At 42.1% G+C, this 9,789-nt stretch overlaps 1 protein-coding gene across 1 annotated transcript; it reads left to right on the top strand.

Moving 5' to 3' along the window:
• Positions 1 to 339: 339 nt before the first annotated feature.
• Positions 340 to 9,121, top strand: CDC37L1 (cell division cycle 37 like 1, HSP90 cochaperone). Its single transcript, XM_048050732.2, has 7 exons — positions 340 to 590; positions 1,965 to 2,246; positions 4,049 to 4,139; positions 6,256 to 6,371; positions 6,688 to 6,810; positions 7,376 to 7,531; positions 8,397 to 9,121. The coding sequence occupies exons 1-7, from the start codon at positions 465 to 467 to the stop codon at positions 8,496 to 8,498; spliced, it is 996 nt and encodes a 331-aa protein (XP_047906689.2). The 5' UTR covers positions 340 to 464; the 3' UTR covers positions 8,499 to 9,121.
• Positions 9,122 to 9,789: the final 668 nt, after the last annotated feature.

The following is a 9,789-nucleotide window of genomic DNA, read 5'->3' on the forward strand; positions in this document are numbered from 1 at the left end:
ATAACGCGGCGAGAGAAAGTTTAAGGTTTTAATTCAAGGTTTTAATTTAATGTAAGGTCTCAATTTAACTTCGGGTTTCAATTTAACGTCAGCTTTTGATTTAATTTAAGGCTTTCCTTGCACACTCGTCCCCGCACCCCGGCCGCCCCCTCCCCTCACGGCGCCCTCAGCGGGCTCGGCGGTTGGGCGGGACCCCGGCCCCGCGCGCGTTGCCACGGCGACCGCGGCACCTCCCCCCCCTCCCCAGCTCCCCGAACGGCCCCGCCCCCTCGGCTCCCCGCGCAGGCCCCGCCCCTCTCGGTCCCGCCCCGCCCCGCGCAGGCCCCGCCCGCCGCGTCCGGGGGCGGCGGCGGAGCGGCGGGAGCGCGGCGGCCCGCCGGTATTGCCGGAAGTGGCGCGCGGCCCTGCTTCCGGCGCGGTGTGCAAGCGCCGCGGGCGGCGATCGGCGGCTCCCTGCGGCGGGCATGGCGCTGTGGCTGCCGCGCTCCCGGGACGGCAGCGGCAGCGGCGGCGGCGGAGGCCCTCCGTCGGAGGAGGACGGGGAGCGGGCTGTGCCTCCCGCCGCCCGGCAGCGCCTGCTGGAAGCGCAGGTACGCCTCCGTCCCCCTTCACCTCACCGCCGGCGCGGCGCCCGGCACCGGTCCCAGCCTCGCGGCGGGGAGAGGGCCGCGGAGGGGCGGGGGGCAATGGCGGAGCCCGGAGCGGGCCGGGCCGGGGCAGTGCGGCGGGGCCCCGTGCTCCCCGGAGCCTCCCGGCAGCCCCGGAGCCAGTCAGGAGGGGCCGAGGCGGCGGGGGCGGGGGGGCTGGCGCCTGCCGCCGCCGTGAGTAAGAGCTCCGCGTTTGACAAGTGACGTGGAAAGAGCTGGGCCGGAGTTGTTCCGGCGGCTTCGTGTCTGAAGAGCAGCTACGCGGTCCCTGCGGCGCTCTGGCGGCCGGGGCGAGGCAGCTTGTTATAAATACGCTGCTGGGAATTCCGCGTGTTCTTCCAAGGAGCTGCTGTTATCGAGTTTTCCAGCTGCCAGTGAAATTCCAGCGTGTTCTGGGGGTGGGGGAGGGGGGGAGAAGTGCTGCGATTCCCAAACAAAGTTAGCATGAGAACTTTGAGGTGTCTGCGTGAAAGTTCCCTTCACGCAAGCTTTCACGAGTTGTGTCATCCTTCACGCCCTTCTGCCAGAGGTTATCAGCACCACAAGCCTCATAAGGTGGTCCTGGGAGGCCGAGAAATGAATCCACATGGATGTGGGTGGGAAGGCATGGCAGAGGAAAGGCTTCGGAGGATAGTTCAAGTTACTGAGTTTGAATTCCCAGCATACGCCTAGACGCAGCATAAGCGCTGTTGCTGAAGAGGTCACTCTTTTCTCCCAGCTATGAGCAGTGACCTCCTCAGTAGATTTGACCAAGAAGACTGCATGTTTACAATGGGTCTCAGCCACTTTGTAACTTAAATGCCACTTTTCACTGTTGGTTCAAGGGAAGGTGGTGGCCATCTGTTGATGTGAATACAGGCAGTTACCTAACTGTTGCGATCTGCCATCATAAAAATGATACTTTCTTCTCAGAAGCATGTATTCAAGCATATGTCCAAGTATTCTCATACTTGGATGTTGCTCACATTGCAGGCCACAGCCAGCCGGAGGGGAATCAGGGAAGATTTTTCAGCTGTGTCACAAATAGCCATCGGATTGTAAAAAATATTATTATCAATAAAAAATATTATTGCCAGCTGCACTTGATCCATGATTTTGCTAATACACTTAGAAAGTTAATACAGCTTGAGTTAGAAATCTCTTCTAAAAGCCATCCAGCTCTACAAAACCATGCTTAATCATTCCTGCGAATTTAATGCTGCTTCTAAGCTGTCTTCAAGATCAGCATTATGTCTGGGGTTTAAGCCTGTCTGTGACTATATAATTTTTAAACTGTCAATTTCCCTCCATAAATAGCACATCTGATTTTTCTCACAGACCTACAACCAGGGGATTGAATTGGTCTGCCAAAAAGAAAAAGAGTTTGTGAAGCACTCTGTAGAATGCACGTGGAATCTTGCAGAAGCCCAGCAAAAACTTGGTAGCTTAGCACTGCATAATTCAGAATCCTTCGATCAGGAATGTGCTCGAGCAAAGACTGAAGCTGCAGAGATGAGATGGAGAGAAGAAGAGTGGAGACGAAAAGAAGAAGCACTAAACCAGCGGGAAAGGCAGAATCCATGGAACACAGATCTTGTTAGTAAGGAGGTATTTAATAAGGTATGACCCATATCAGTGTGCATGAACGCATGCATTAGTCTCATTTCTCATTCCACTAGTTACTAGTCTTGAGTGTCTTCTGTGGCTGGTACTGTGCAAAATCAAGGTGTGTGTTAAATGTTTTTTTTTTTTTATTTTGCCCTGTGGAAGGGAGCAAGCTGCCCTCATACTACAGATGTAGTTGATGTTTCTCTGTCAGAATTGGGGATCAGAACTTGTAATGGTCTTGTAGTACACGTTGCCAAACAGGGCCTGAACAACAGGTTCTTCGCAATAGGAGTCTGCTCTTCTGGTGTGCCAAATTAACAAATGTGATAGAGTTTGCAACTAATAATGACTACTGTAATACAGATTATTTAGCACAAATTCTTCTTAAGTAGAATATCTGCTTTGTTTAAACAATTCAATTTAAACAGCTTAGCAATCTCATGATTTCACTGATTTAGCTGCATCAGGGTTGCAAGGTACGTGATATTTGTTTTACACAGATCAGTATGTTCCTACCTGAGGACAGAAGTTTCTCAGAATTATTTGCTTAGTAGACTATGATATCCTTGTCTCTAAATTGGAGAGACATGGATTTGATGGACAAACAACTTTGTGGGTAAAGAATTGGCTGGATGATTGCACACAGAGTTGCAATCAATGGCTCAATCTCCAGGTGGAGATCAGTAATGAGCGGTGTTCCTCAGGGGTCAGTACTGGGACTGGCACTATTTAACATCTTTGTTGGTGACACGGACAGTGGGATCGAGTGCACCCTCAGCAAGTTTGACGAAGACACCAGGCTGTGTTGTGCAGTTGACACACTGGAGGGAAGGGATGCCATCCAGAGGGACCTGGACAGGCCTGAGAGGTGGGCCTGTGCGAACCTCATGAGATTCAACAAGGCCAAGTGCAAGGTCCTGCATTTGGGCTGGGGCAATCCCAAACACGAATACAGGATGGGCAGAGAATGGATTGAGAGCAGCCCTGAGGAGCAGGACCTGGGGGTGCTGGTTGATAAGAAGCTCAACATGAGCCAGCCATACGTGCTTGCAGCCCGGAAAGCCAACCGTGTGCTGGGCTGCATCCAAAGCAGCACGGCCAGCAGGGCGAGGGAGGTGATTGTTCCCCTCTGCTCTGCTCTCCTGAGACCCCACCTGGAGTCCTGCATTCAGCTCTGGGGCCCGCAGCACTAGAAGGACATGGATGTATTATAATGAGTTCAGAGGAAGGCCATGAAGATGATCAAAGGGCTGGAGCACCTCTCCTGTGAAGACAGTACTATTCCAGTACCTAAAGGGGGCCTGCAGGAAAACTGGAAAGGGACGTTTGTCAGGGAGTTTAGTGATAGGACAAGGGGGAATGGCTTTAAACTAAAAAAAGGATAGATTTAGATTAGATATAAGAAAGAAATTCTTTACTCAGGGTGTGGTGAGGCACTGGAACAGGTTACCCAGAGGAGCTGTGGATGCCCCATCCCTGGAGGTGTTCAAGGCCAAGCTGGATGGGGCTTTGGGCAACCTCGTCTGGTGGGAGGTGTCCCTGACCAGGGCAGGGGTTTGGAATGAGATGATCTTTAAGGTCCCTTCCAACCTATCCATTCTATGTTTCTATAATGAAACTTTTCAATTCTATTCTTAGGTAATACATTTTAAAAAAAAGAAAGCCTTCTGAAGCATATGACATGACTCTAAAATTAGAATATTGGCCTTTGGATGGTAACGTATTGAAATGTAATATTCATATATATCACAAAAAGATATGTTTGGAGATTTCTGTGATAGTAATACATATATATATGTTTTTTTATTCCTCAGAGTTTCATTAATCAAAAAAGAAAAGAAACAGAAGATGAAGACTTGTCTGAATCATTTATGCAAAAACACGAACAAAAGATTAGACACTTTGGTGAGTGCTTTCTCCAACATTTTGCAGTTCAGATTTCTACAAAATTTATGTAGGTTTTCTCCTTATTCCTGTATGTAACAAAAGCTAACGAACAAAATACCTAACAGGCTGTCTTCTTGTCATAAAATAAAGGTAATAATCATTTCAAAGTGAAATAATATGTAAACTACAGCAGTTTCTTAGCTTCTGTTAACTAGTAGGAACTTTAATCTAAACCAAGTACTCAAATGGGCCTAAGACCTCAAAACTTATGTTCTAGCAACTTTTTTTTTTTGCTGCTCAGTGGGAGAGCACACTGTTATTCACAGAGTTTTTGTATATAAATGTGCTTGTGATTGCCTGTATCTGTCTCCTTCTAATAAGTGGTTTTCCGGTGGCTATTAAGCTGCAGGAGGAATGATTGATTTAAAGGTAAACATCTGGAAACGCCTACTGAGTGTGTGTGCATGGAATTGTGTTCCTTTAAATGATATTTAACTATCCGCTAGGTGGCACTTCAGCTCCATTGTAATTGTTGACCCCGTAAGGATAGCTCATTTTACAAAGTAATCTGAAATGTTAATGGTTCTGTTAAGAACTTCCCACTCTTAGTTGCATGCTGTTTTCAGACAATGATGTAGTATGGCCATATTTGGAATTCCAGAGCCATCAATAAAAGGACTGAGTTGACAAAATTCACCTGATTGTACAAACTGGGTTTTACTAAGCTATTTGGCATCTAGGGATCTTAAACTTTTTTTAGAGGAAGGGTTTCTGGCCCTCTAGGTCTTAGCAAACCTCGCAAATACCAAGCGAGGCACAATGCTGTCAGAGTATGCAAATAGTAACAACAGGCATATATTCTCTCAAATACTTGAACTGCCAAGTGTAGTGACGTGTCCAGAAGATGTCTCTTCTGCTATGCATTTCAGCAGAAAAAAATGGGCTTTCTTTTGTGTTTCCAGGCTAGGAGCTGGGCAAAACTACTTTGCTGTCTAAATTCAGATTAAGCAGTTATAGTAACAACCTTATTACAAAATCTCATCAGTTTTTTTTTCCTACCTCTTAAATTCAAAGCGATGTTGTTATTTTAATTTTAAATACTTAAGAGCATTGTAAGGACAGCACATTAATGCTCTTTCAGGTCTCTTTGTTCTGTGCTGTCTGCTGTCAAAGAGCAGTGTAGACTTCACTAGCCATACAGCCCAAGTCCCTTTTCTGGATCCTGCTCTACCTCTCAGGTAGTAAAGAACTTGTGCATAACATCTCTGTTAAAAACAGTTGAAAGGAGGAGAAACCAGCGATGACTATTTAGGCATTTGTTTGCTAGAATTAAGATTAGTTTAGGTCATTACCATTGAATTATATTCATTATTATATATGAATTATATATTAAGTTATATTTTTATGCTGATATATTGGTAAAACTGTGCATCTGGTTCCTATTGCCAGTAAATGACTTGACTGTCAGTGATACATGAAGGATGATTTTCAGAAGTGGTCTGAGTATTGAGTTCTGGTTTTTAAACTCATCTCTTCAAATGAAGTAGCCTCATGCTATTGAAATTCAATCTTCAAGTTAACTCTCAAATAGTAATGTGGCTTTACTCTATTGAAATCAAGCTGTTTCTGTAATTACATTCAAATTTCCGAAACACCTAGAAAATCATGCGTTAGAGGCACTTGCATTTTCAGCAGATTACATGCTTCCTTTGTGCTTTATTTGCAGACTTCCAGAGGATTTGTATTTGTTAGAATCTCTGAATAATCTATAAGTTTTGTAAGCTACTTGATGATGTGACTACTAGATACGCCTATACTACTTTGATACTGTATATGGGAGAACTGTTTAAAAATAACTTGTCAACGCTGCTAGAGATGCATTAAAATATAGGAAATTGTTAAATTTTCTTTTAGTATCTTAAAGATCTGATTGTACCTTCTGGTAACGTTCTTTCAGTGCTAGTTAGATGTCTAAATAAAACCCTTAAATGTAGCTGTATGCTTTCATGTGCATTCTGAAGACAGTGAATTATGCAGATGGTATACATACAGGGGTATCAATGCAAAAAAAAAACCTTCTTTGCTACATTAAGTCATCTATCCATTTCAAATATCTTAATCTGTTTCTCTTCAGGCATGATGAGCAGATGGGATGATAGTCAGAGATTTTTGTCTGACCACCCATATCTTGTATGCGAAGAAACGTCTAAATATCTCATGTTATGGTGCTTTCATCTAGAAGCTGAACAGGTATGAACATCTTTGAATTGTTTGAAAGTATGCAGTTTCCTACTTTCACTATGTAAAAGCTGCCTGACTTCATTAGGTGTTTAACTTTTCTTCCTCCACTCTCTCTACCCTAGTTGGAGGGAAGAAAAAAAACAAACCAACTCTGTAACATCTTTTAACATTAGGTCTAATTCCTGCAAACAATCAGTCCCCTTTCTTCTGTGACTACCAGTTCTCATCCCTTTAGGAAATAAAAGGAAATTACATTGACTTTTATAAATACAATTCCAGGAAACATCTTTAAATCAGAACTCTAATTTTATTTTATTTTTTTCAGAAAAGAGCTCTGATGGAACAAGTAGCACACCAGGCAGTTGTAATGCAGTTTATTATAGAAATTGCCAGAAGTTGCAATGTGGATCCAAGAGGCTGTTTTCGTCTCTTTTTCCAGAAAGCCAAAGTAAGTCAACCTACGTAATGATGCTGTACAAGGGACCAGTGTTCTAGAGCAGGTTTCTTCTTGACCGTAAGATGATAAATATTTTATTGACTTAGTTTTATGGGAAAGATCTTTGTTAGCAGTTCTTTCTAGACAGACTATTTTGGTGTAATTCCAGTCCTGAAAACACAGGAGAAATGTGGGAAGACTGAATCTGTGGTTTACCTTAGAGTGTATGCAGTTATTCAAGATTGATGGATCTTAGTACTGCTTTTAAAGCCATTCAGTTAAAATGCAAGTCAACTTGTGCTTTACTTTCGGCCGGAGTGCCACAGCAAGCACAAGAGCACTAGCTTCTGAGTCGTAATAAAGGAAGGGCTAAAATTAGATTTTTTTTTTTACATGTCCTTAGATGAATAAATGACTTTGCTTCTGCATATAAATACTACAGTTTGTCCTGAAAAGAAATTTTACCTGGATTTTCATTTTAAATTGACTAACATTTTCATGACGTCCACTGAATGAAATGCTTACAACTCAAAAGTAAATCTGTTTTAAGTGAAACTATTAATTTTTCTCTTTTCAGACAGGAGAAGGGTATTTTGAGGCTTTTAAAAGTGAACTTGAGGCATTCAAGACAAGAGTGAGAGTCTTGTCACAATCACATGGCTTTCAAGGTATCTTACTACAAGATCCCAGTGTCAATCCTAGTCTTATCGGACAGCTGACATCTTTGTCACAGGTAGGTTCATTATGTCCAAAAATTAACTAAATTAGGATTGGGTCCTGTGCTGAGAAGCTATACCTTTCTGAAATATAAAGACGACTGTTCCTAGAACTGCCAGTACTCAGGGTATAATGGGATGTATTATCAATATGCAAGGCATATGTAGGCTTTTTTCTGCTTGCTGGGATTCAGAAAGTATCAGCGTAAGGTCAAAAGCATATGCTAATTCAGTGCCATTGCACTGTTTTGTTTAAAAAGAAACACTGCATCATAAAGTTGATGAGAAGCTAGAATTGTATTCATACTCTTTACCACTAGCAGTGAAATGGGTTTTCAGTGTAAAATGGTTATGCCAATTCATGGAATCCTTCAGCTAAGTCAAGCCTGAAGAAGATCTCCTGTTGTGATCAAAGGAAACTGAGGGTGCTTACATCTTTTGTTATTGTACTAGTGAAGGCCACATTCTGGAATGAAGAAGCAACTTCAGAGATTTTCAAAAATTAAATATTATGGAAAAAGTCACAGTTGAAACTACTTAACTTGAAATAATTTGGTTAAGGTACCTTTTAAGTAAGATTCAACAGCTGTATTCTAAGTTAATGTACAGACAAGTGCTAGAAATACTGAGATGAAATACAAGCTATGCCAGCTAAATTTAAAAGAGCATCTTGGCACAGTGCAGTATTACTAGTGATAATTTTCAAGAGCTTATTTTCTTACTATTGCAAACTTCTCTTGAGATAGACAACATGAAGAGTCCACCTTAAGCTACAATCTCTCTCTATTTCTCTCTATTTCTCTCTCTCTCTCTATTTCTCTCTCTCTATCTCCGTATATACAATTGTGGGGAATTAAGCTGTCAATTTTTCATCTGTTGCAGAACACAAGTGGTCTACAAGGTTCCATAAACACAAATGTCTGCAGTTTAAACTCTGTGATACAAAGAGATGAAGAAGAATCCAAAATGATGGACACAGTATAGTATTGTTAAGACTGAGGCCAAGTACTTTTTTCTTTTTTTTAACAAAGAAAAGAACATGGCTATTTTCTTGACACTTATTTTTCTGGGTACTGCACTTTATTTTTGGTGTCAGATTTTTTTGTTGTTGTTGTTTTTGTTTGGGGAGTTTGAAGGGTGGGTAATTCAGAAAAACTTGTAATATTGTTTGAAAATGTGCTGCTAGGTTTTTGGTTGTCCTTGAAGAGCAGGGTTCTCATATTGCCGAATGTGAAACTGGATGTGTTTTCTGCTACTAACCTTGCCTTTCATGACTTTAGAAATCAAAGTATGAAAACAAATCTGCACAAATACAATGTTTACAAGAAGCAGTAGATTCTTGGTAGAATCTGCTATTGTCTTACTACAGATGTGGACATGTCTTACTCTATGAATATTGGAGATCACAACTGTATTCATGCTACCTTGTTGACATTATAAGCTCTCAAATTTGGTTATCACTAATAGCAATAAATCAATACCTGGTATCAGTATTTCAGATCTGGAATGGATTAGGTTAAAACACTGGCTTTCTACCTCTACTAAGGGGATTTAAATGTTACATTGTGCTTTCATTAAAAAGGATTTGGTTTTGTCCTAAAACATAAGCAACACTTGTCTACATATGAGTGCCAAGTTTTATGATCTCAGAGAGTTTGTCTCTCCTTTTATTAGTAAGGGTAACTTAAGATTTTTTTTAAGCTAAGTTTCAGTATGTGGAGAAGTATTTGATGAAGGGGACAGATGGAACTTGAGGTAAAAGGGTTAGGAAAAGACTACACTTTGAAGAGAAAGGTTTGTCACAGTTCATATAGGGCAAGGTGTCTGAGAGCGTTTGAAAAGAACTTCATACGGTACTAAGCTAAAGTGGGTTTCTGAAATAGTCAACTCAAACAGTTAAAGTGGAAAATTTTTAAAGCTTTCTGTTTTAGGATCTGGAAGTTCAAACTCTATAGAGAGAAAAGTCTTCCATAGAACCTCTGCAATCCAAAATTCTACCCTGCTTTTCCAACTTGCTACTGTTACAGCAGTTCTACATACAAAAATGTACACTGTAGTTAGAATGGTCCAGTGGAGACAGCTTGCATTTCAAGTAGTGGTATAGGTCCCTTCATCCTTTAAAGGACTCTTGGTCTTTTACTGTATTGTTCTGTGTTTAAGGTATGGAAGGTATCTAGATTTCAGTAGTTTGATGAACACAGTCTACCTACAGCTGGAGAATCAGGCAAAAGCTATGCTGAGATCCAGCTATTTTCAGCTGTGGGCTATAGCGCAG

This window comes from Anser cygnoides, chromosome Z (genome assembly GCF_040182565.1).
Source record: "Anser cygnoides isolate HZ-2024a breed goose chromosome Z, Taihu_goose_T2T_genome, whole genome shotgun sequence".
Classification (NCBI taxonomy): Eukaryota; Metazoa; Chordata; class Aves; order Anseriformes; family Anatidae; genus Anser; species Anser cygnoides.

Coding starts and splice junctions, on each gene's coding strand:
- CDC37L1 (XM_048050732.2), top strand. CDS start 465: ATGGCGCTGTGGCTGCCGCGCTCCCGGGACGGCAGCGGCAGCGGCGGC. Junction 6,372..6,687: donor TTCATCTAGAAGCTGAACAG/GTATGAACATCT, acceptor TATTTTTTTCAG/AAAAGAGCTCTGATGGAACA. Junction 7,532..8,396: donor AGCTGACATCTTTGTCACAG/GTAGGTTCATTA, acceptor CATCTGTTGCAG/AACACAAGTGGTCTACAAGG.